Here is a 27,889-nt window from a genome sequence, read left to right on the forward strand (position 1 = left end):
GCATGCCTAGACACCTAGAACAAACTAGACATTTACAGTGCGGAAAGAAACCAGATGCTGGGCAGCCTGGGTGGCTCAGTGGTTTAGTGCCGCCTTCGGCCCAGGGCATGATCCTGGAGACCCGGGATCGAGTCCCACGTCGGGCTCCCTGCATGGAGCCTGCTTCTCTCTCTGTGTCTCTGCCTCCCTCTCTCTCTCTCTCTCTCTCTCTCGTCTCTCATGAATAAATAAAATCTTAAAAAAAATTTTAAAAAAATACAAGAAACCAGATGCTATAACGCAAAAACAAAACCAAAGTCACCCAGCAAATGAGTAGACATTAGAATGATACATACAACAAACTGTATAATTAATACTAAGCTGTAAAGTTAATATTCAAATCATTAGGAAAACACCTGACAAAGCAATAAGGGAATCATTCTAAGTTTTAACCAAGAGGCCTTCCAGAGGGGCTATAACCAGTTTTGTTTTGTTTTTTAAATGTAAGGAGGATACAAAAAAGGTGGCAACAAGTTAAAAAAGAAAAAGTAGAAAATGAAAAGGAACTGATCTGTGGGATGGAGTTGGGAGGTGGGCAGAATGTGAGTGGTCTTAGAAAAAATTAGCCCCAGGAACCGGTATAGCGACCTAGGAATAATGTCTAGGACATCATTCAATTTGAGAATCTAGGCTAACATCACAGTAACAGAAAAGCAGCTTGATTAAACATAAGGTAAAATTTCAGGCCAAGAATCCTGAAGCCAGCAGCAGGTTACCAAAAGAAACTGTGAAATTTAGTATTTGGAGATATTAAAGAATTCTGTTACAAGCCATCTGTCCTGAGTATTCCCAGTCTAAACCCATCCTGAGCAGAGGCCCTTGGAAGCTGGCAGGCACAGGAACACTCTTGTGACTAAGATGGAACATCTCTACAAAAGCATACACACAAGACGTGATTTTTCTCGGTAAGAGCACATCTGTTCTTAGACTGCATTTCTCCTTCACTTGAGAATTCTTGTCTTAGTTTGGCAGAACTTTTCACAAGCAAACTTAGGAACACAAGGGTGGCTTGGTGGTTGAGCATCTGCCTTTGGCTCAGGGCATGAACCTGGGCTTCTCCCTCTGCCTATGCCTCTTTCTCTGTGTCTTTCATGAATAAATAAATACAGTCTTAAAAAAAAACACTTTAGGAACATATGAAACAGCTAGCAAAACATTCCCTGAAAGAACATATACGGAGAATAACAAGAGAGTGGCGTGTTACTCTAGAAATGTCTATAGTGAAAGGGGAGAAAAGAGGACACACAGGTCCTCAGTCAGTGGAGTCCAGATCTGTGAACCACAGGTCTGATTCTGGGCTGCACTCTGACACGTTAAATACCTCCCCCATACTCCCCCTCTACCACACTCACAGCTGGATGTGTACTGTAACCCTGTCAGACATAGGTGTTTGTTTTCACACAGGTTACCAAGAGACAGTCGCCAAAGGTTTACTTTCATCGTTTACTCAGCATAAGCTCACGTTTCTGTCTAGCCAGCCGTGTATCCAACACCCCTCTGTACCATGTATTCATTTTCTCACACATGTCATGCACTTCCCAAGTGCCTACTATATGCCAGGCACGTAGGCGCTGAGGGATGCAGCAGGGAACGAGACGAAATTCCAGGCTGGCGGAGAGACATGCACCTATAGTATCTGTTATGTAAACTGACTGTCAGTAAGAAAGTAATACAGCAGGGGGTGGGGTGGGATCATGAAGCATGATGTACTCTGGAAAATATAGTTAGAGAATGCAGCCCCAAGAAGGTGACAAGAGAACAGATACCTGAGGGGGGCAGAGCATCAAGGCAAAGGATATCCCAGTTAGCATAACAGGTGAATACAAGGGTCCCAAGGCCAGTGGGTGCTTGGCATGCTCCAAGGCCACGGGGTAGGGGGAGGAGGTGGTAGTGGATGGCAAGTATGGGAGTCCTCCTGTCCTCCACTCCCTGCCTAGCACCCAGAGCTCACTCGGTAGTGGTCCACAGAAAGCAACCACATGGCACAACTTGCAGACAGCATGTGGCCAAAAGGCGGGGAAGAGAAGATGCCAAGCCTTAATTGCTCTCACTGCCACTGTCCCCTCATCCTCCTGACTTCAGCCTGCTTGCCAGCACCATGCCCTTTTTCTCCTCATCTCCCTTGCTGAGCCGTAGGCATATGACAAAAGGTTTCAGCAAATTAATTCTTCACTGCCAGGCGGGGCTGGCCCACCCTGCTGGGTGAATCAGACACATGCTGAGTGGCCTGTGGGCCCGGCTCTACTCTTTTGTACTTTTCTAAAGGAACAGGAGAAGCAAAGGGCCCTGCAAAAACCCTTGACACTTTGCCTAGTGACCTGCAATCATGGGAACAGTATGACCCACTTTGCACAAGACATTCAACCATATTGCCAGGTCTGTGGCCTGCCTGATTGCTGCAGTGCCTCCCTCTTCTAGGCTGCCCGTGGGCCAGAGATATTACTTCTCAACAACCTGAGTCACCGTACCGGCAGCTCAGGCAAGCCGGGCCAAGTGGGAACACAGCTGCTCCGTACAATTGTACTAGCAGGGACCAAGCCCAGGCACTGGGCCCATGGTAGAAGAGCTTTGGTCTTAAATGAAGAAAAGAACAAGCCATTCTTTGATCTGGCCAGGAAAGGGGGTGGTCAGGACCTCCCAGGAACCAGATCACACTGACACCAGGCCAAGCATCGCTTCTGTATCTTCCATAATGCCAAGTCTCTGATGCCGTCTCAACCTTACAGGGCTTCCCAGAATTACATGCCACGATGGGAATAGGATCTGTCAAAAAAAAAAAAAAAAATCCAAGCATAACAGTATTCAAAGTATTCACTAGTTCACAGGCCACAAAGAAAAGATGATGACTTTAAAAATGGGAAAAGGATAGAGATCAGAGACAGGTAACTTAGAATAGAATTTAGGGGCACCTGGGAGGCTCAGTTGGTTAAGTATCCCATTCTTGATTTCAGCTCATTCTTGACCCGTGAGACTTAGCCCTGTGTCAAGCTCCGTCCTGGTGTGGAGCCTGCTTAAAATTTTCTCTCCCCCCTCCCCACCCCCTCTAAAAAAAGAACATATTTTATTTTATTTATTTTATTTTTAAAAAGGATTTTATTTATATTTATTCATAAGAGACACGGTGAGAGAGAGGCAGAGACACAGGCAGAGGGAGAAGCAGACTCCCTGCAGGGAGCCCTATGTTGGGGGGCTTGATCCCTGGACCTGGGATCTGGGATCATGCCCTGAGCCGAAGGCAGACAGATGCTCAGCCACTGACAGGTGTCCCCGGAAAGAATTGATTTTAAGGAATTCCTCTTTTATGCACATTTTCCAAAAGACAGTTGCAAGCTGCCTCTTGCTATCAAATTCTAGAGTGTTTGCGGTAACCATGTATCTATTATAATTGTGCCTCACCGTAAGTATCTAAGAAAATCAATTAATGAGCTGGGAGCCTGACAACGTGGGGGTGGATCCCAGAACTCCGAGACCATGACCTGAGCCGAGGTCAGTTACTTAACCCACTGAGCCACCCAGGTGCTGCGAATCACAAGTTAATTCCATGTCCTGCAGCAAGTTCCTGCCGCCACACATACTAAGAGTGGTAGGACTGAGGTACACCTGAAGCCTGAATGCAAGAGAAACATCAGAACTACCACGGCCTGAAATGCAGAAACCTGACCATATTGATGCAAGCAGAACACAGAAGGGAAAAACCTCATCCTTCAGAGAGAGCCCTGCTCATGTGGAAAATCTGTCAGCTCCCTCCAGGAAGAGTATGTCCAGGTGAATCATCTGTGTGAGGTTAAATAACCATTAGTGTTCTCTTTGATCTATTATCAAAAAGAGTTTGCTGGAGGCTTGTTCAAAAGAGATAAATAAAAAGACACCACACTAAGCTTTAAGCAAATCAGTTGCACCCCCCCCCCAGCTTTCCATCTGGCACCCAAGAGGGACCACAAAATGTGAGAGAATGGGAGGGGGTGACAATAGAAGGGTGCTGGGGTTAACGAGAGATGGCGTAGAAAGTTGCTTCCTTCACAGCTCTCAAGATGAGTTTTTGGTCTCGCTGAGAATGCAAACGCTATCATCTTGGCTGTTTGTATCTGCAGCAGGACAAGGGGGAAGGCTGCTCAGAGGCTGAAAAGTATGAAGATCTTAGGGCAAATCTGTTTTAAAAGACATCAAGATTTTTAAAAAATTTTTTGCTATAGTGAAGAAAGTTAATTTCCTAAACTCTAAACTCACAAGCAGTAACGATCTCTAGGGTCAAGTCTTGGCTTTGCTTGCTGCTACGGCCATGGTAGGAGGCAGCGGGCAGTTTGCTGTGAAAATCAGTTAAGTCACATGGCCTTTGGCTTACAGATGTGTTTACTGCAGATATTTAACTACTGTTTAGTAGAACTTCCTCATCATATGCTGTTTTATGCTTTGAATGGTCACAATTCATCTAAAAATGAGTCAACTGAGCTGACGAGCTACGAGGGGTCAGGATGAAATCTGCCTCCACTTTCTCTTCTCCTACCCATTCATCTCTTTAACAGTCAACTTGTGTTAGGCAGGCATGGGAACATTCTTCAAGTTGGCTGCCAATAACACAAAACATTAAATAGTGCTTTAATTTGGGAGTCACAACACTCTTTCCTGAATTTAAAAAGGTTTTTCTAGGTTGGAGAAAATCAGCTCCAGAATGAGAGGAGGAACGTAAACCATACCTTGCTCAGAAATGTCAAAATACAAAATATAAAAAACACTATCATAAAGACCGTGAGGGGAATGATATCTAAATGCTAGCAAGCTTTCAGATACGAAAGTAAACTGACAACAGAATTCCTTTAGAATGCTGGCATTTAAAAAAGTGATAACTCCGGATTAAATAAATCTTGGCTCGAGAGACACTATCTGCCACATCAGCACTGTTCACTCTGCCAACCCAGGAATCTATGCTGCTTCTTTTTTCCCTGCAGGATTCCCATACTTTCTAACCTCCATTCTACGTGCATAACAATCTGACACAATCATGTTGCTTACCACACTTCACCCAAGTAGAGAGAGAACACAGTCTTACTCAGGGCTTTGGATAAATAATTGCAAAAGGAGGGCATGACAAAGGACTGTTTCAGGTTGGCTCCATGGTTAGAGACAGGTGAACAGCCTCACTCTGGAAAAGTGTTCGGGGAGGGGGGGTGGATTTTAAATGTTGCAATAATCAATTTTCCTTATTACAAAGGTAAGATTAGGGATCCCTGGGTGGCGCAGTGGTTTAGTGCCTGCCTTTGGCCCAGGGCGCGATCCTGGAAACCCGGGATCGAATCCCACGTCGGGCTCCCGGTGCATGGAGCCTGCTTCTCCCTCTATGTCTCTGCCTCTCTCTCTCTCTGTGTGACTATCATAAATAAATAAAAATTTTAAAAAAGGTAAGATTAGACAGGTCAAAAGAGAAGTGCCCATCTCCCACTCCTTAGCTGCCCATCAGTTATTTAAGGAAGTACTATTTTTTTTTAAAGAAGTACTATTTAGGGGATCCCTGGGTGGCGCAGCGGTTTGGCGCCTGCCTCTGGCCCAGGGCGCGATCCTGGAGACCCGGGATCGAGTCCCACGTCGGGCTCCCGGTGCGTGGAGCCTGCTTCTCCCTCTGCCTGTGTCTCTGGCTCTGTCTCTGCCTGTGTCTCTGGCTCTGTCTCTCCTTCTATCTCTCAAGAATAAATAAATAAAATCTTAAAAAAAATTAAAAAAAAAAAAAAGAAGTACTATTTAACCACTGCTGGTTAAAAAAGGACTCCAGTGGAGTCACCTCTGTGGCTTTGTTTTTTTTTTTATTTTTATTTTTTATTTTTTTTGTGATAGTCAAAGAGAGAGAGAGAGAGGCAGAGACACAGGCAGAGGGAGAAGCAGGCTCCATGCACCGGGAGCCCGACGTGGGATTCGATCCCGGGTCTCCAGGATCGCGCCCTGGGCCAGAGGCAGGCGCCGAACCGCTGCGCCACCCAGGGATCCCTGTGGCTTTGTTTTTAAGTGAATCATCTGTGGATCTTTTCTCCCTGCTCTCCCTTAAGGTCTTCATTTCCAGCTCCATCTCCAAGGCCCAGATTAGATGTTGCAAAGACTCCCCATTGGCCTCTTGCAACTTTGCGGTCTTGACAAGTCGTTTAAGCACATATCAACTTCAACTCTGACAGGACTTGCATACTTAGGTTTTCAGGTATTATGGGAACACACTTTGCACCTCTAGGTAAAGCCCAAGTCCCTCAAAGGGCAAGTATTCCAACTTGTTCGATGCATACAAAAATTATTTATTGGTGATACCATCACTGAGGAGATATACCTGCTATTATAAAACGGAAGAGGGTGTCAGAGAGTGATACACATGAGCCCACAATGGCAGCTTCCTAAAACATGGACTAAGTCCTACTTACAAGAAGGCATTCCCCAGAGAAGAGCTCTGCAGTGCTAGGGATTTGGAACTCTAACGGAGTTGTTCTCCTCATAAGATGTTAAAGATACAATAACAAAATACCAAAATGCTTAACACACAACACACCCTCCTTAAAGAGTAGAAGGAATTTCTTCCCCACTCAGTAGATGTAGATAATTTTTTCAGCAGTAGGAAGAAGGAGAGTAACATAACCTTCAAACTTTTTTTCTAGGGGAATTCTTATTCACAGTTAAAGAAAAGAACGTGCCAACAAATTCAAAGTCCTTTCCCAAGTTCTCAGAAGGAGGATTAAAGGACCCCATACACTACCCCACTTACCCAACATTTGGAGAGGATTGGCCGAAAAAATTACTCTTATAGAGTTTTATTACCTTAAAGATAACAACTTTATTCTCACTTGTTCACAGAAGAACAAGAACGGTCGTGATGATGACTTCTGCTTAGGTGAAGCACCCTGTCATCTGAAAAAGACCACGCTAATCTACATAGAGAACATTCCTTGCTGATGGATGAAGGCCAGATTGCTGCAGATGGACTTAGAACTCTGCTCTCCAGAGTTTTGCTGACTAGTTAATCCCCAGAAGGCTACAGTGAGAAGGCAAAAGATCAAGTGCCGGGATTCAGTCATCCCCGTGACTAGTTTTATTTCTGTGCTCCCAGTAGTTCTCACAGAAGAACTGTCCTTCTCTCTACTAGTCAACGGAAAGGCGCCTGACTCACTGAATTAACAAATATTTAACAAGTGCCTACCATGTGTCAAACAGCATACTGCGGGATCCCTGGGTGGCGCAGCGGTTTGGCGCCTGCCTCTGGCCCAGGGCGCGATCCTGGAGACCCGGGATCGAATCCCACATCAGGCTCCCGGTGCATGGAGCCTGCTTCTCCCTCTGCCTGTGTCTCTGCCTCTCTCTCTCTCTCTCTCTCTCTCTGTGACTATCATAAATAAATAAAAATTAAAAAAAAAAAAACAGCATACTGCTTGATCAGGAAATGACAGCGGATATGGATGTGATATGGATGTGACCCCATCTTCTTGAAAGGTATAGCAATATACAGTGTGCAAAGATAACTGTGAGTCAATCACTTCTGGAGAACAGTGATTAGGAGCCTATACCCTGGAGCTATACAGCTTGGGTTCAAATCTCTGCCCCACCACTTAACTGGCCTTGTGACCCTGGGCAAGCGACTCACTCTTTCATGCCCTGGTTTTATTATTTATAAAACAAATGAGGGATCCCTGGGTGGCGCAGCGGTTTGGCGCCTGCCTTTGGCCCAGGGCGCGATCCTGGAGACCCAGGATCGAATCCCACGTCGGACTCCTGGTGCATGGAGCCTGCTTCTCCCTCTGCCTGTGTCTCTGCCTCTCTCTCTCTGTGTGTGACTATCATAAATAATAAATAAAAATTAAAAAAAAAAATAAAACAAATGAATTACAGCGGCACCTGGCTGGCTCATTCGGTAGAGCATATGACTCTTGATCTTGGAGTTGTGAGTTCAAGCCCCATGATGGGGGTAGAGGTTATTTTTTAAAAAATAATAAATGTTCTATAAAGAACTTATTAAACTCAACAGCAAAGAAACAAACAATCCAAACGTGAAATGGGCAAAAGACATGAACAGAAATTTCACAGAGGAAGACACAGACATGGCTAACAAGCACATGAGAAAATGCTCCGCATCACTGGCCATCAGGGAAATACAAATCAAAACCACAATGAGATACCACCTCACACCAGTGAGAATGGTGAACATTAACAAGACAGGAAACAACAAATGTTGGAGAGGATGTGGAGAAAGGGGAACCCTCTTGCACCATTGGTGGGAATGTGAACTGGTGCAGCCACTCTGGAAAACTGTGGAGGTTCCTCAGAGTTAAAAATAGACCTGCCCTACGAACCAGCAATTGCACTGCTGGGGATTTACCCCAAAGATACAGATGCAGTGAAACGCCAGGACACCTGCACCCCGATGTTTATAGCAGCAATGTCCACAATAGCCAAACTGTGGAAGGAGCCTCGGTGTCCATCGAAAGATGAATGGATAAAGAAGATGTGGTTTATGTATACAATGGGCTATTACTCAGCCATTAGAAACAACAAATACCCACCATTTGCTTCGATGTGGATCAACTGGAGGGTATTATGCTGAGTGAAATAAGTCAATCAGAAAAGGACAAACATTATATGGTCTCATTCATTTGGGGAATATAAAAATTAGTGAAAGGGAATAAAGGGAAAGGAGAGAAAATGAGTGGGAAATTACAGTGAGGGTGACAATACATGAGACACACCTAACTCTGGGAAATGAACAAGGGGTAGTGGAAGGGGAGGTGGGCAGGGGGGTTGAGGTGACTGGGTGACGGGCACTGAGGGGGGCACTTGGTATGAGCACTGGGTGTTATGCTAAATGTTGGCAAACTGAACTCCCAATAAAAAAATTAATAATTGGGGATCCCTGGGTGGCTCAGCAGTTTAGCGCCTGCCTTTGACCCAGGGCACGGGCCTGGAGTCCTGGGATCGAGTCCCGCGTCAGGCTCCTGGCATGGAGCCTGCTTCTCCCTCTGCCTGTCTCTGCCTCTCTCTCTCTCTATCATGAATGGATGAATGGATAAATAAATAAATAAATCTTTAAAAAAATTAATAATAAAAAATAATAAATGTAATTACAGTACCTTCCTCATGTGATTAATTGAATATATGTCAAATCTTTAGAATAGCGAGTACATGGCACACAATGTATGTTGCAAACATATTAGTATCATCTTACAAAGACCTTTGCCATTGATCAATTTTACATTCAATACTTATGAAAATGAGTTTTGCCAAGCCTTGAATCAAGAGTTCCCTGCAAAGGCCATGGGCAATGAAATGTGCCCATATCCACCATTCACGGGTCTGATATTCTCTATTTTGGGTGGATCACATGCCATAATAATATTTGTGAACATGGAGATTTTTTTTTAAAGATTTTATTTATTTATTCATGAGATACACAGAGAGAGAGGCAGAGACACAGGCAGAGGGAGAAGCAGGCTCCATGCAGGGAGCCCAACATGGGACTCGATCCCAGGTCTCCAGGATCAGGCCCTGGGCTGAAGGTGGCGCCAAACCGCTGAGCCCCAGGGCTGCCAGGAGATTTTTAAGGGTCTCTAGATAAATTCCTCTAGAATGTTAAGGGGATGTCACTGACTCCTCTGTGGGTGGAAGAGAAGATCCACTCTTTAGCAGAGTGGAAAGAGGTTTGTACCTGAGATGCCATGGGTTTTGAGATCAAGCCCCATGTCAGGATCCACACTCAGCAGGGAGTCTGCTTGAAGAGTCTCTCCCTCTGTCCTTCTGCCTACTTGCATGAGTGTTTTCTTTCTTGAGCTCTAAATAAATCTTAAAAAAAAAAAAAAAAAACTAGCCCATACAAACTTTCACAGAAGCATCTTCATCACCATAAAAGGATGGTGACAATATGTATCAATATTGTTTGAGTTCATATCCGTGAGAATGAGAGCATTTTATTTTCAAGAACATCAAAAATAAATAATATTATCAAGTTAAAAAACCAGAAATCAGTTGTATTCACCTATGATGCTTAGTAAGAGAAGAGAGGCCTCAGAAATCTTCTATGCATGGGAAGATGATAGAAAAAGGGATAGCAAAATCCTCCTGACCTCCTCTTCATATGCCCATCACCACTTCCACTGTATCTCAATCAGTGATAAAATTATAGGCTTATTTTTTTAAATGATGTGATTATCAGTTATACTGTAATTATCTGTTCATTTGTCACAATCGCAATTAAGCTCTAAGCTCTTCAAGGGCAAACCTCTGATATTCTTATTTGTATCTCCAGAGAGCCTGGATCGATGCCTGACAGGTGGCTGATTACTGGTTGAAACTATGAATGAATGAGTGAATGAATGCCTCCATGTCTTTTAGAGTTTCATATCAAAGAGTTCTCAAATTTGTCTGCATTGAGAATTACCAAGGAGGTTTAAAAAACACAGACACTGTGATCCCATCCCTAGAAATTTCTGGGACCCACTACTCCTAGAAATTCTAATTCAGTAGCCTAGAAGCTGAGAAATTAATTTTTTTGAAAAGTCACTTGGGTAATTTAGATAAAAAGCCTTCTTTGGGAACCATTTTATAAATTGGTTTTTTGATGCTAATAAATCCCCTAAAGTTCTTGAAGTTCTATCACTGAAACAGTATCCATATATTGCACTACACTGACAGAGTCTAGACAAGGACTGTGGTCTCAGGGACAAACTATTTTTCATTCTAACAAATTTTGTTACAATTCGATTTGCTCAAACTCCCACCAGCCAGAAAAGAAAATACAAAAAAATCATTTCCTTTCAACCCATCTCTCAAGCTGAAGATTAGGTTAGAGATCAGTTCTCTGATCTTTCAAACACTGTGTTACAGAGTACATATCACATAGTAACAGCATGCATTAAAGTAGCCTAAATCCCATCCCCATTCTGGAATGTCTGTCAGTAAAGAGAGAGAACCCTAGTCCCTAGCACAACCTCCTGAGCCAGGCAGCAGTGGTGGCCATGTCTGTAAAACTCAGTGAGGATACGGAACTTCTCTTTTGCTCCCTATAATCCCCAGCAGCTGTTCTGGGCAAACAGAAGGAATTTAGTAACTACTTGTTTAATCATACTGAATGGGCGGTATGGGATGCCACTGACTGGCTACCACCACCAGAAATCATGGCATAGACTTGGCCACAGCCAACTATGTACACTCCTTGGAAGAACAAGTGGGCAATGGGAAGAATGTGGACACTGGCTGAGATGTGGGTGCTGGCTTGGGCCCTGTTATCATCAGTCCTAAACTGAGCCATTTCTTATTGGCTCCATTACCTGGATTAGATGGTCATGGTTCCTTTCAGTGACTCTGGTAATTCTGTGAAAAAAGCCTCTAAGATGCCTGCCCCCAAACAATCCACTCCCACACTGAACCAGGGTTGTGCATATGACCAAAATAGCAAAAGGGATGGCATGTCACTTCTTGGACCAGGTCTTTAAAAACACTGTGACTTCCATTTTGGTCAGTGCCTATGTTTCTGTTTTTCAGCTTATTAGCCCTAGAGAAAGCCAGCTGCCATGTCATGAGCAGTCCTACAGGGAAGGCCAGCCTGGCAAGAAACTGAGGCCTTCTGCCAACAACCACCCGAGTGAGCCTGGCAACAGACCTGTGGCCCGTCAGCTGTAGCATGTCTGCAGCTGCATAAAAGACCCAGAGGGAGAACCACTGGGCTAAGCCTCTGAGGGACTGGGATTCCTGAACCTCAGAGACTGGAGGGACAAATGATTGCTGTCTGAAGCTGTTAAATCTTGAGGTAATTTGTTACTCAGCAACAGAGGCAAGACTTAGAAATTAACAGGTGAGTAGGGTAGAGAGGACAGGTTCTTCAAAGTTAACTCTCCTTTTCCTTGCTGGCTTTCATTTTGGTTTGGACACATGATCAAGGCACCAAGTGGCAGCTCTGCCCTAAGGAATAAATGCTCCCTCTGCCTTGATTAAATTGGAACGAGGAAGGAAATGAAAAGGTCTGTTGTCTAAAGTATAGAATTTGGTTATGAAGACAATATGGCACTTTTATTACTAGCCCGAGGCTTTAACTGACAAGGAAGCTAACATTTATTGATTATTATTCAGCTTTTCAAAGACAATAAAGAATTATCCTCATTTTTAGATGAGGAAAATGCAAGTTCTGACAGTTCAGATATTTATTTATCTGCAGGATACAGACTTAGGGTGGCTAACTATCCTGGTTTATTGGAACTCAAGGGTTTCTCCTGGGTTACAAAATAAGTGTGTGTGGGGGGATCCAGGAAAGCCCCAGGCACACTGAAAAGAGCTGTTACTCTATGTCCACACCTTGGGCTCTTTGTAATTCACCACACAGTTTTGTTTTGTTTTTTAAAGTACATTATAAGGCTATCATTTTGTCAGCTTAGGACCTGCAAAATGTATTTTGAAATGCCACCTATGAAAATGAAAAAAATCCACAACTGTTCTATATATCTCAGTACCCAAGACTGTTTTTTCTATAAAAAAAAAAAAAAAAAAGTAGAACTGCTGTTCTTGATACAATATAGCATGAAAATTTTTTTACCTAAGAGTTTCTGCAAACTTTTGTTTCAAAACAGCAACTGAGTCCAGGAATAATGAGTAGCTACTCCCACCCCAGGCCTCTGTAGGCCCTTGAGCCCTCCAGCACAGCTCAAAGGGCTGCCAGCCAGACCGGATGGGCTCCTCCCAGAACCACACACCAGGTCAAGTGCTCAGGCAGGAGGGGAAGGTAGGTTCACAATTTCCTCTTTTTCTACAGAAGTCCAGAGGCAGTCACCACTGAGAACTTCATTAGTAGTACGCAAAGGGTTTTCATATACCAGGAAGGCCACCTCTCAGCCAGTTAGCGTTGCTCAAATTGCTCTAGCCCTGTCTCTTAGTAACACTCACTAGGATGGCTAATAAACATAAAGACCAACAATTATAGATTTTGGCAAGGATAAGGAGAAATTGGAACACTCACACACTGCTGGTGGGACTGTCACCTGGTAACGTCTGTTGTAGAAAACAGTCTGGCAGGTCCTCAAAAAGTGAAACACAGAACTACCTTACCATCCAGCAATTCTACCTCTAGTTAGATACCCAAGAGAAATGAAAACATATGTCCAAGTAAAAACCTGCACACAAATATTCACAGTGGCATCATTTTCAATAGCCAAAATATGGAAACAACTCAAATGTCCACTGACTGATTAATGAACAAAATGTGTACACATCCACACAAGAGACTGTTATTCAGCTATTAAAGCAAATAAGTATTGCTATGCACATGCTACAACATGAATGAACTTGAAAACATTATGCTAAGTAAAAGATTCCAGATGCAAAGCACATACTGTATGACTTCACTTACAAGAAATGTCCAGAATAGGCCAATCCATACAGACAAAAAATGCTAGTGATTGTCTGGGGGTGAGGGAAGAGTGTAAAGTGTTGACCTGTATGGCGTTTTTGAGATAATAAAAAGGCTTTGGAATTAGATGCACTTAAAAATAAAAACTTTAAAAAAGAAGTACTTAAAAAAAAACTTAAAATTTTGCATGGTCAAGCTCACTTCTAGAAATTCTTATGCTAAGGAAATAAAAGCGGATGTGCATTACAATTTACCTATAGGACTGTCATCAGTGATATAGCAGAAAAATGAGGGGTGCAGGTGGTTTAAATATCCATGTAGAAGTACAGGCTAAATAAACTATGGTACAGGTACAGAATTAAATATTAAGTGACCATTAAAATTATTGGGCATTTAGAAAAATGAAAACCTATGTTCACACAAAAACCTGTACCTGGTCAACGTAGCTTTATTCGTAATAGCCAAAAACTGGAAACAAATATCATGAAACATTACTCAGCAAAAAAAGGGAGCACTCTATTGATACACTTTAACAACCTGGATGAAGTTTCAGAGAATTACGCTGAGTGAAAAAAGCCAATCCACTTTTATAGCAATTTTGAAATGACAAATTTACAGAGGTGAAGAAGAGAGGAGTCGCTGCCTGGGTTAGAGATGGTGAAAAAGCAGGAGGGAAGCTTATGTGGCTAGAAATGTCTCTAGCTTGACTGCAATGATTTACGTATCCTGCCTGTGACATAGAACTACGGTTCTGCAGGGGAAACTGGAAAAAAGGAACTGGGATCTCTATTATTATAACTGCTTAGGAATTCAGAATAATCTCAAAAAAAAAGTTTAATTAAAAAAAAAAAAAAGATCCACATTGGGGCACCTGGGTGGCTCAGTAAAGTATTTGCCTTTGGCTCAGGTCATGATCTCAGGGTCTTGTCATCAGAGCCTGCTTCTCCCTCTCCCTCTGCTCCCCATCCCCCTGTACCCACTACTTGTGCTTGTTCTCTCTCAAATATCTTTTTTTTTTTAATTTTTATTTATTTATGATAGTCACAGAGAGAGAAAGAGAGAGAGGCAGAGACATAGGCAGAGGGAGAAGCAGGCTCCATGCACTGGGAACCCGATGTGGGATTCGATCCCAGGTCTCCAGGATCGCGCCCTGGGCCAAAGGCAGGCGCCAAACCGCTGCGCCACCCAGGGATCCCTCTCAAATATCTTTTTAAAAAATCCACAAAAGTGAGGAAAACAAACCAATAAATAAGACTAAACACTTGATTTTTTAAAAAATTCAAATACCATATCCTATACCCCCACCCCAATCCAATGACACATGGCTGTGATATTCTGATATGTAACCTTAAAAGGAGGGTTGTGCTGGAAAGGAACTGTCTGAACTATGACTCCATTCGTGAAAGCTTAACCCTTGACCTAAGTGCTGGTATTTTAACTAAGTTTAGTTTTCACAGTCTAATGTAGGTTCCCAGTAAATGCTTATTTATATCCAGACTACTCAGGCTTTGGGGAATACTGTTTTGATCAGTCTCATGTTCTGATTCACTTAAAGAGCTCATACAGCTCACATGGGCCAGTTTTCAAAGAACAAGAAAATCTCTAACTATATCAAATAAAACCTTCCTTGGGATGCCTGGCTGGCTCAGTTGGCACAGCATAAGACTCTTGATCTCAGGGTTGTGAGTTTAACCCTCACGCTGGATATACAGCTTACTTAAAAACAAACAAACAAAAAAATCCCACTAATAAAAATCTTCCTAAATAAAATTTATGATTTTATTTAATAATATTTATGATGATTCAGAGGCATTTGTGATGTTTGAGTACTTCAGAGCCAGAAGTACGAATGCCAACTCCCATTTTACAGGACTATAGACAAGCAGGCATAGATAATTTGGATAAATCTGTAAATAACACCATGCCTCTATGGCTCAAATAAGTTCTTGCAATCAGTCATTTCCTTGCCACTTTGCATTCTCATAACTGGAATGTAGAAAACTTTAGATAGCAAACACTGAGAGCTGTCAGGTTCTACATATTTTTTCAAAGTGAAAGATATTAGGAAAAGCTTGTCATACTACGAAAAATAGAAACTGCTTTCTTCTTTTTGGATCATTTTGTCAATCCACTGAGAAACAAGGTGGCTCAGACGCACTTTTGTAACATGAAAGAGTCCTACATTGTGCTTTTGCGGTTCACCAGGATGAGGGCCTTGCAGCCCTGTCACACATGTGCTCGGCTGTGGCTCTCCTTGCTGTTAACAGGAGAAGGTGTTCAACTCCTGGAGCTCTCCAGAGGACAGGGGCACTCCAGAAAAGGGTGAGATGGCTTCTCTTGTAACCCTCACTGGAAATTCTCCGGTAAGATTAGATCTCTTCCTAGCAATGCTTTTCTTCTATTCACCAAGTGCTACTTGTAACAAATGTGCCACTGTGTTTAAAGCCCCCTTGACAACCATTAAAGGTGAAATGCTGAGAATCAGGCCCCACGGTGATTACATTTTAGTGGAACTGCAAGTATTTTAGCAAGTCATATTAATGTAACTGAATATTCTGACTGCCTAATAATAAGATTTTCCCTTCATTTCAACTCTCCCCAAGTACCAATATTCAACTCCAAGCTGTCATAAAAGCCATTTTGCTGTAACAAAATGAAAAAAGGGAACCCAGCAATCAAATTAACATGAAGTCCATCAGGTGCCCACCTACAGCCAGAACACCAAGGGATAAACACTAACAAGTCCCACAATGAAAATTAAGAACACAGTTAAGGAGGAAAAAACAAACACCTAACCTACTTGTGTATAAAACTTGTAAAAATTCTTTCCTGGATAAGTCCATCAGGTAAAAACTTTAGGAAAAGAATTTAGGTTGCAAAATGGCTTGTATCATTGTTTAACAACATGGTTACTGAGCACCAAATGTGTTTATGGCCTTGGGGAAGCTCTGGTAGAGATAAGAGAACATGGTCCTTTCCCTGGTACTCAAGAGATCTAGCTGTTATTCAGTTGGAATCCACATCTTTTAATTCATTTCAAAACATAAATTTAGCACAAATCAACAACAGTTCAACATCCCGCCCCCACCTCTGAAAGGCAAGATTATTTATTTATGGCAAGAATATTTAATTGGTGGTGGTGGAAACACATATAACATGATATATAATATCCCACTTTCAAAGAAATATATGTTTTTAAAAATATTTTATTTATTTATTTGACAGAGAGAGCATAAGCAGGGTGAGTGGCAGGGGAGAAAGCTCTCTGCTCTGCATAGATGTGAGAATCGATCCCAGGACCCTGAGATCATGAGCCAAAGGCAGAAGCCCAGCTGACTGAGCCACCCAAGTGCCCCCAACATCCCACTCTGATCTGGAAAAGCTATCACATTTTCCTACGAGGAATCAAATGAAAACACTACTTGAAAAAAATTGTGACTACAGAAGCAGTGACATGTTTAAAATGTATATGGTTTTTTCCACAGATTTTTTTTTCACGGACATGAACAATTTAATATATTTCACCAAGCAAGAGATAGAAAGGGAGAGGGTCCTAGCCCAGGCTGCTATAATAAAATACCACAGACAGGTGGCTTAAATAACAGACATTTATTTCTTACAATTCTGGAGGATGAGACATCCAAAATAAGATGCCAGCAGATTCATTCATCCTGTCTTGGAGACAGCCACCTTCTAGCTGTACCCTCACAAGATAAGGACAGAATGCTCCTGGGTCTCATCTCTTCTTAGAAAGGTACTAATCCCATCATGGGCATCCTCATGACCCCATCTTAACCTAATTACCTCCCAAAGGCTTCCCCTCCAAATACCAATATACTGGGCGTGGTGTGTGTGTGTTAGAACTTCAGCATATGAATTTGGCACAGGGGGCTGGTGGTGCGGGGGGAGGTATATACAAACATTCAGTCTGTAACAGGCAATTTTCCATTTGAGACCTAACAGGAATGATTATATTACAGTGTCTAAAGAAAATTGCCACTTTTAGAAAAACCTGGTCTCTAAGGTGAGTCATTTTCATTCATTCAAGTTATCAAAACACATAATCTCTACTTGACAAAAAGGGCTGTGTTCCAGATGTTAACTTATAAACTAACTTCCGGTCTTTGGAAAATTCTATTTTCTATAATATTCTATTATAATATTTCTATTATAATTCTATTTTCTAATAATATTACATTATTCTATAGAAATAATGTTATATTCGTAGTTATTAACCTTTTGTGGATCCCACACCAATTGTAAAAATCTGATTAAAGAAAAAGAAACCTTTCCTCTATCCACAAATGATAAAACTGACATTTAGAGTCTTCCAAATCCTAGGGATCCCAGTCCCCAAATTAGGAACCCAACCTGTAAGTGGTAGATAGACATCCAGATGGGCCCTAAGCCAATTAACTCATAACGAAGTGGCCCCTATAGGACTATAGATGCTCATTATTTCTAGGAGAAAATATAATCTGTAATAGGTAAAATTTGAGTTACAATCCTGTGCTCTGACACAATACTGTAACATACAATGCTTGGAAAGCTGCTCACCTGTACAGACCCCAGTTTCCTGATCTATAAACATGTGCAAAGTAATACCTATATATTATGGGGTTGTTGGGAGGATTAAATGAGATTATCTAAAATACCTGGTACAGTGCATCAACACCTTCATTCCTGGCAGCTATTTTTACTATCAGCAGCAAACATCCATCAAACATATATTTAATGTATTGTGACAGAAAAACCCACAAGACAATAAACCTGCCTCCAGAGAGGTCAGAGTCTAGCTAAGGGAGAGAGAAGTGATAAATAACTGTAATAAAGTGATATAGGTGCCTTGACGAAGGATGTACAGGGGAAATGGGAGGATAAAAAAAGAATGGTCAATTTTACATAAGGACAAGTTGGTCAGGTGAGGCTTCATGGAGGCATGTTTGGGTTAAGGCTTGCCAATTAAGGATGGCATGGAGGGGAGAGAAAAGTGAATGATGCTGCTGGAGAAGCAGGTAAGGGGTCTAGTGTTTATTTTAAACTGGGGAGGTAGAGTGAGAGTGGGGGTGCGCAGGAGGCTAAAAAGGTGAGGTGAAGGTCAGGTCATGTAGGAGGCTACTGCTGTAGCCCACATGAGGGGTGGGGGACACCGGCAGGCCATGTCGGGGAGAAAGTGCTGGGGTTGGAGAGAAGAGATGTCCAGAGGTGGGCCAGGTAAGGGAGAGGTAAGAGTCTAAGCTTCTGACCTCCCACTCTGCACTGTGGATGGACTGCTACTCAGAGTCAGCTACTCAGTCAGCACAGAGGCAAGCAGGACTCGAGAAAGTTCTGACCATCTAGAAATGTATTGGTCCACTACTAATCTTACTAATTACAGATCGATTATACAGTTTCATATGTGCCTGCTGAGTTAGGAGGCTCACCATACAATTTGAATTACTGGAGTGCAAATTTGTGAAAATTCACTGTACTAATATCTTCTCTTATAGGGAACCATTTTGAAGGTGAGCTGTAGCCGAGTTCATGATATTAAGTGTAAGAAGTTCAAGCTTATGCTGGGACCTATGCTACACATTTGTTTAGAGATTTACATACTTGTGTCCTAAAAAAAAAAAATTAGGCCAGCTATGCTTTAACGTGAATTAAAATACACTTGTTGAGGCTGAATTATTTAGCAAATTGCTCTCCTTTTACTAAATGGTCTGCTGCTAATGACTGCTCCAAGAGAGTTCCTCAAGTCACTCTCCTATCACATTAACATGTCTCCAAGACAAGCTAATAATCACTGAGAACCTAAATAGCTCACCATTTCAAATGATTGTTTTTCTTATTTTCACGTCCATCTCCTTGAAGAATATAATGATTATAACAATAACAAACTAACGCTCAGTCCCTACTATGTGCCAGCAGTTTTTCTGCTACAAATTTACAGGGATGATCTCACTTAAATTCTCCTATCACTCTTCCACACATCCCTCTGCACAGATAGAGTACGCTGAGGCAAAGACCATGGAGTCACTTCTCCAAAGCCACACCAACAGCAGACCTGCTCTTTTAACCACATCTATTCCCTCCCCAATGTTACAGTAAAAATTAAAAAGGGATGTTTGCTGCAGAAAATCTGTAAAGTTTTTTTGTATCATTTTAAAGTAAAGACAAAAAGCAACCAAGAATGTTGGAATGTTGCAGAATTCACATTCCCCTCCCACCACTTATTAACAGAGTGATGGTGAACAACTTGACCTCTGACAGCCTCAGCCTCCTCACCTGGAATATTCCCTTCCAATGAGACTAAAAATAATACCTTCAAGTGAGATGGTTCATGTAGAGCATTTAGCATGGAGCTATGCTAATATTCTATAATAAACATACAAATATTTAAAATATGAATCTATTTCTTCTTTTTTATGCTTTAAAATAGCACATACTTGCGATCCTGGATTTTGGCGCCGTAGCAATCATTTCCTTCAGGAATCTGAGTTCTAGAACAGTATTAATATAAATGCTTTAATTACTGCCCTATTATCATTTAATCTGTTTCCAATTTTTACTATTCTTAAATAATATTGCAATGAACATCTTTGCACATAAAACTTTGGCTATATGTTATTTTCCTTGAGTGAGAGTCTCAGAAATTGCTAATTAAATTGGTTGAAGGGTCAACATATATTGCAAAATTTCTCTCCAAAACATTTTTACTTATAACATTCCCACGAGCAGGATCTACATGAGTAGCTATATAATTGTATCTTGGCCAGGACTAGATAATCAACCTCAAGGAAAAAAGATTTTTTTCACCAATTTAGTCTAATATACAATGCTCTTTGTATATATCAACTATAAATCCTACAGAAATCCCAATGGCTAAATAAACACATTGAATGAATTATACACTGAAAATCTGGATTAATAGTCATTTCTAGATAATGCTCAAAACATAAAAATGAGTAATAAATAAATACTGTGCATCCTCCACTTTCTAAAGGATTAATTTGTGAATATAAGAAGCTGGTATTTGTTAACTGGTCACTTATGTTAGGAATCTTTCTCTCAGGTTATTAAGTGGAATTGTCTGCATTCCACAAAAATTCCCGTTCAAACCAAGGAACTAGTAAGTCTAGTTACCAATTTGTAAAACCTTTAAGAGAAGCATTACATTTTACATAAACAACAGTGATCCATGAGAACAAGCGTGGATTTTAAAAAGCATAGTGAAATCATTTGCTAAGTATCTATTTTGTCTAGGGACATGGACTTTAAAAAAAGAAATGGAATCTACAAACCACAAAGGAGCCCTGTAAAGAACAGTAAATTTGGTTAGAGTGAGATAGGCTCGTGAAACTAGCTTTAACTAAATGCTTAAAAAACCAAAAACCAAAAACCAAAAAACCCCCCCCAAAACCCAAATGTTTTATGTATTTAACAACTTGAAATACAAAGATTCTCAGTTGGGTTTTTTAACTGTGAACACAACATTTTACAAAACATAGGCCATTTTTGCTAATCAGTACCAGAGTCAGCCAAATTCAGTTTATGTCATTACTAGTACTGTCAATAAAGTATAAAACAGCCTGATTTTTCTAATCCCATGTGGAAGAACTGAGCAAACAGTTAGAAAAATATTTTGACTTGCTCACAGAGAAATTTCATATGAATTTCAGAGGACACAAATAAAAAACCCCAAAGAGTCTTCCTGCCTCCTTTCAGCTCAGTCACCACATCCAGAATAAATAAGTGGCATAGGGCCCAACAGCTTCCATTTAGAATGAACCAACTCCTACTTGGGTCACAAAAATTCTCATGACGACAAGTGGCATACTATCCAAGAGTTAAGTCACAATGAAAGGAAAACTTGATCAGCAAAATGTCGGGCAGACACTGGGATAAGCTATCCAAGGTCTAATGGGATGAAAGGGCATTAACTCTGGCCTAATTTGTGCCGGCATCAAACAAATCTCCCATCATTATAGATTGTAACGCCTCACTAATGAGTTAAGAGGATTTCATTATGAAACCATAATATTCTTCCTTTAGAGAGTCCCCGGCTTCAGGATGGCAACATCATTAAAAATAGAAAACACAACAATGATAATCATAATGGTAACTAACCCTGGACACTTAGTACTGCTAAGCATGGTATCATGCATGCATTCACAGGCACCATTTAATCTTCTCATTAACCTTGTAAAGGGTTATTTTTCTTACTTTACAGAAAATGAAATAAAGGCTCACATACTAGACATTACTGCACACTATCACTGAGCCTGTGCCTGCTTCAGGGGTGTCAAACCCTGGGCCATCTGTTCCCACAACTTGAGCTCTTAACTGCCTCCTGTAGTGACATTACACTGAATTGAACTTTGCTAGGAAATTGAGCAAGTGCATCAAAATAGCAATCCACAAATAACTGTAACCCACTGCTGGGTCCTACATAATAATGTAAGCCTTTGTGAGGAGCATGTATGCCCAAGGCAACCTAACACCAAGAAAATGGTGTACATCAGTGTCAGTGAGCAGAGGGTTACAACTGATGGCAATGCTTCTGTGACACACATTTGATTTAGGTTTTCTTCTCCATTTAAGTGATTCATCATGAAGAGTTTGGTGTTCTATAGACAGCATAAATGAGGTCATATTAATTCTCAGGTAGCAGGCCTCCTTAGAAATGACATAAAAGTAAATAATAATGATAATGTGATTTCAGCCAGGCTAGAACTAAAAAAAAGTAAGTGGAAACTTCTGGTAAGGGTGTTCAGGAGGATAACATGACAGGGAATGAGAAATGTGTCCATCGTGTTCAGTACCTGTCAGTTTCTAGAGCCAAGATGAATAGTGAGTTTTCCCCATAACCCTTTAAAATATGGATGTGCAGGCATGTAAAAAGATTACAGATATATCTGACATCTAGACACTAATTACGTAAGTTTATGTCATTAAAATACTTTTAAAACATGGATATGTTCAGTTAAAAGATTAAAAAAAAACAAAACCAGGCCTATGGCAATGAGTTTGGAATAACTAAGCTTTGGCAATACAAAAAAGTTGAGGGATGAGTTATCATAAAAAAAAAATCAAAATTTATCTCTAATGAAGATAAAAGAGTATTAGCTTGAGGTAGGACATATGGAAGACCTTCCAGAGATGTGCAACCACAAGAAAAGGCCTGCATAAATAACCCCCATCTCTCTTCAATGGCTGAGAGTACAGATTACCCTAAAGCCAAGGACATTCTTTAGACACAGTTAATCCTACTCCACTTAGGGTGAGAAAAGGCAGGGAACCACTGTATTAAAGGCTACCTAAGTCTCCCGACTTTGCCCCACCCTCCAGGCCTACTTTCTATCCTATCCCGTGGTGAAAATCCTATCCCACGGTGAAATTCTTTCAGGAAGGTCAATTTACAACTCCTCTTCCAAAATGCCATTTGTTTCCCACTCAATTTACTATTGACCAACTTCTCAGGTGTTTAGATGTCCTTTCCAAGCACAAAACAATTTATGGAAAGATACAGCAAAGTAGAATCACTTGGGCATTATTCTTAAATCTGAAACAAATTCTAGGCTGCTACTCCATACCATGTCATAAGTCAAATGTATAACCAAATGCTGTTTTTTTCTTTTTAAAGTGCCCATATCTTACTCATGGGAATTTAATGAAGATTATAAACCATGTGTAGATAATTATACATGTGAACTATTTACAGGCACTCTCTTAGATGGAGTGGACTTGTTAAGAGTCTGTAACTGTCCAATATAACAAGAATCACATATACATGTAAAGTTAACACAAAAGCACCAGGTAAGAGGAGAGCCAAAGGGGTGAGGGCTATGGTGAGGAAGAAGAGATCTGGGGCTGGGACATTGAGAGGCTTCCACAAAGCAGTGGCTTGACCTGACACAAGATTAGTAGCGTACGGGTAGGCCAAGGATTGAGGGAAGGGTATTCCAAATACCGAGGCATGGAAAGGGGAGTGGGATGCCATACTCTGGGAAGAACTACAATACTGGGTGGGCCTGAGGAATGTCTCCAATTTTACCTCAACTTTCAAGTAGCCCCATAGCTGACCTGCAGGTGATAACACTCTATACCTTCACTAGAAAATCAAGTCAGCAATGAGTTATAGCACTTTAAAACATATGAGAGCCCCACAAGTATTTGTTAAATGAATTGCTTCTGAACAGGACACTGGGAAGCCTTCACAAAAGTGACATATGACCAGGTTATTAAGGATTTTACAAGCCAGAAGGCCAAGGAGGTGGAGTGTCAATGGGTATTTCAAGCTGAAGACACAGCACAGAAAGAGACATGGAGGCATGAAAGGAGACAGTAGGAAGAAGGCTCAGGGTACCAAAGCACTCGTCACCTCCTCACCTGTTGATGCCATCTCCCCACATTCCTTATCAATATCCTCTTCCCATCTGTGCCACAATTCCAGACCAGGGCACCATTTTCTTTCATATGGACACCCCCTGCCCCCTCAGGAGGCTTCCAAACATCTACTCCTGTCCCCTCCCATCCATCCTCACACTGCACCAGATTATTTTTAAGCCACCAAACTTGATCAGGCTGCTCCTGCCTGAAGCATCTCAACCGTGCCCCTTGATCTTGGATACAATCTACAATTCCTCACTTTGCTTAATGCCCTCTTCATGTGCTGGCTCACATCAGCTTCTAGCTCAGTTTCTGCCTTCCCCTCCAATGCTCTGCCCCCCAACCACACCCACTTCCCTCCCCCTTCTCCACTGCAACCTTTACTCTGGCAGATCCTATGCATGGAAGCCGCCCTTATCCACCTGCCCTCCCTCCTGCTTCCCTTTATATATGCTGCAACCCTCCTATAACAGTTTGGTTACTCCAGAGAAATCTTCCCTGACTCCTCTCCCCAATCCAAGACCAGGTTAGGGCTTTCAGTTTACTATCCAATCACATCCCAAATACAAATTAACACCTAGTATATAAGTCCTTGAGATCTGTGCCTGGTCTGGTACACCAGGTACCATCAGCTCAGTGCTTGGCACACAGGGGGATATCCATGATCTACCTGTGCAACAGGTGGTATGCTGGGTTGTGAGGCTGGAGAGATCAAATGGGGAAGACTATGAAAGCCAGTAAGTCCTTAAAACTTTATTCTGGAAACAGAAGACAGCTGGGCTCTGCGGTGGCCCTGCTGCCAACATGTTGGACACCATCACTAATCTCAGTGACAACCAAAATGGCTGACTCAACTTCAGAGAAGCAGAAAGAACTCCAGGTCTGCTTCCCACCACCCTGCTTCCAACTGAGTGAGCAGCCCTCAGAGCAGCAGGGCTGCATCATTACCCAGCAGGCCACAATTATAGAGCCTTCCACCTCACTTGCCTCCTTAGAAACTTGGGATTTGACCACCCGCTCACTGCAGCGAGCAGTTCTGGGTGGCCCTGACTTATAAACAAGGGATTACCCCCACTTTGGATGGGCTCCTGTTTTGACATCTATTCTCTAACTTGGGACCCTAAATTTACCTCACTCTGAAAGAGGACATTCCTCCCACTTTTAAAAGAATAATAGTGAAAGGGAATAGAAGGGAAGGGAGAAGAAATGGGTAGGAAATCAGAAAGGGAGACAGAACATGAAGACTCCTAACTCTGGGAAACGAACTAGGGGTGGTGGAAGGGGAGGAGGGCGGGGGGTGGGGGTGAATGGGTGACGGGCACTGAGGGGGGCACTTGACGGGATGAGCACTGGGTGTTATTCTGTATGTTGGCAAACTGAACACCAATAAAAAATTAATTTATTATTAAAAAAAGAAAAACAAGAAGAAGTTCCTTTGTATTCACTCCTCTTCCCCAATCCCCCGATGGGACACATTTTTGCTCCTGGTGATTACCATTACCATTCAGACCTCCCATCTCACCGTCCCAGCTCGGGCCCCTTGGGAGTGCGTTTCCCGGCTCAGAATGGACCTCACAGTCAGCCATTCCACAAAAATCCTTTTTTTTAAAAAAAAAAAAAAAAAAAGATTTTATTTATTTATTTATTCATGAGAGACAGAGAGAGAGAGAGAAGGAGAATACGCAGGCAGAGACACAGGCAGGCCCCATGCAGGGAGCCCGATATGGGACTCGATCCTGGGTCTCCAGGATCACGCCCTGAGCTGAAGGTGGCACTAAACTGCTGAGCCACCCTGGCTGCCCCTCCACAAAAATCCTTGATGCTGCATCCACCTCTGTGGAGCCTTAAGCTGAGGGAACTCCAATTGGATGAACTGTTGATTTTGCTGAGGCTCAGAATGTCAAGATGAATTCTAAAAACTTCCTCTCCTTAAGTTATGTCACTTTTTACCAGAGGCTACCTGTATGAAACTCAAAAACATTATGCTACTAAATGAAAGAGGCCAGATACAAAAGGTTACACATGTTGCCTAATTCTACTTATAAGAAATAGGCAGAACAGGCAAATGCATAAAAATAGAAAGATTAGTGGTTGCCTAAAGGATGTGGGGGCAGGGAGAACAAAGTGACCACTAATGGGCCCAAGGTCCCCTTAGGGGTTAATAAAGATGTTCTGGAATTAGAAGTGATGGGAGCACAGCACTGTGGTTGAAATGCCACTGAACTGTCTACTTTAAAATGAGTAATATTATGTGACTTTCACTTAAAAAAATAAAATACTTAAAAAAAAAAGTCATTCTTTCCCCCTTCGAATTCATAAAGAGTGGCTTTCCATCCTCCTGCCTGTACTCTGGATCCTTTTCTGCTTCGTTCAAGAATTTAACTCCCATTTCCTTTTACCTTCAATTTCCTGTCTATAGGATCCTTTTTTTCTGCTGACAGATCTGTTCAAGCCTTCCCAACCTAAAAATCCTTCCCTGAACCTTGTTTTCCCCTCAAATCTCATCTAGAAGCATCTCAAAACCTCATAAAAAGCAGCCAACATCAACAGCCTTCATTTCTTCAGCTCCAATATTTCCTCTAGTTCTCTCTCCAGTGATAAGGCAGCCTACAGTGAAGCCTATTTGCTGTAACACTTCTAAAACTGACAAAATATACACAAAAAACCTCTTCTAAAAATGAATAGATGAGCCCACAAGAAACTGAGGTCAAGAATGAGCCAGGCATGAGTCATTAAAAAGAGGCTGCCAGACACTCATGGAGCCACACTGCCCAAAAAGAGGGACATGAGCCCCAAGTAGCTATTTAAATGTAAATTAATTAAAATTAGTTCCTCAGTTGCGCTACTAGTGATATCTCAGGTACTCAATAACTACCTGTGGCTACTATATTGAACAGAGCAAAATACATCTCCTGGAAAAATCTTGGTATGTAGAAATAGTGCAGCTCAAAATGTACCTGATGTAGACATCATAGAACCAGAGGTTAGGAACATTTTGAAAGAATCCTCTAGAGTAAGATAAAAGAGAAGCACATGCAGTGCTTACCTCCAAATTAGAGCTCTACATGATCAGACTACACAAAAAAGGTTAGAAGAACCTTTTTTTAACACATGAAATTATAAAGATTAAATGGAGGAAAATGAACAAGATGGAGAAGTGGGGCATGATGCAGCAAATTTTTATTAAAGCAAAAGCACTGTCCAAAATCAGCAGTTAAAAAAATAGTATCAAATATGCAGGAACAAAAATATAAATTAGCTATTTTCAAAAATATCTCCCCAAAAGCCAATCTAAAGGCCTAAATGTTAATACATACATAGCAAACAAAATGGGATAAATTAAAAAATAAAATGAACATCTAAAAAGCTATTTATGCTACTGAGACCTTAATGTCTTAACTTACTCCTTTCTGCTTTGTATTTAAAAAAACTGACCACTACAGTTTTCCATGAGCATCCACACAAGCAACCAGGATTGTTAGAGGACATGGATTTACTTTGAAATATTATTCTAAGTAGGGTACCTCACATAGTTATTTGATAAAATGACCCAAACCAGCCTACCTAATGATGTTCAAATATGAAGGTAACATTCAGAAGGTAATAGCTGCTGAAATAAGGAAAAAAAAAAGTGTTTTCATAGCTAAGCAGAACTTATTTAAAAATTAAATAATAGGATCTGATTAGAACAGGGTTTCTCAAAGTATAGCCCAGATATCTGTGAGAGTCTTTGGGCTCTTTTCAGCGGTTCTACAGGACCCAAACTATTTGTATATTATTACCAAGAGATTACTTGCTTAATCTCATCTCTCTCATTATAAAATGTCTCAGAGACTGTGTGATGTGCAATACTTCCTGGAATGCAGCAGGTTAAAGAACCCAGCTGTCTTTCATTAAGCCAGATGCATAGTATGTTGGCAAAAGTGTCAAAACAATGCCTGTTTACACTTTTTTTTTTGAAAATATAGGTTATTTATGTTATCATGTAATGGGTTCATTCATATTTTTAGATGTATTACTGTTTAAACTGTTTTATAAAAATAACTTCTAATAAAGTAAATCAAGATATAACCCACATAAACTAAAGCTCTCTGAAGTTCTCAATAATTTTTAAGTGAAGGTCCTAAGACC

General features: G+C 41.5%; 1 protein-coding gene across 7 annotated transcripts in view; it reads right to left on the bottom strand.

Annotated features, from left to right (window-relative positions):
• Positions 1-27,889, bottom strand: part of ELOVL5 (ELOVL fatty acid elongase 5) — a 77,670-nt gene that overhangs the window by 32,160 nt on the left and 17,621 nt on the right. Inside the window, exon 2 of one of the 7 annotated variants that reach the window (XM_072733768.1) lies at positions 9,701-9,834. The exons of the other annotated variants lie outside the window; for them this stretch is intronic. Coding sequence (XP_072589869.1) covers positions 9,701-9,803 — 103 coding nt within the window. The 5' untranslated portion in view covers positions 9,804-9,834. The remainder of the gene's footprint in view (positions 1-9,700; positions 9,835-27,889) is intronic. 7 annotated transcript variants of the gene reach the window in all.

This window comes from Vulpes vulpes, chromosome 1, assembly GCF_048418805.1.
Source record: "Vulpes vulpes isolate BD-2025 chromosome 1, VulVul3, whole genome shotgun sequence".
NCBI lineage: Eukaryota > Metazoa > Chordata > Mammalia > Carnivora > Canidae > Vulpes > Vulpes vulpes.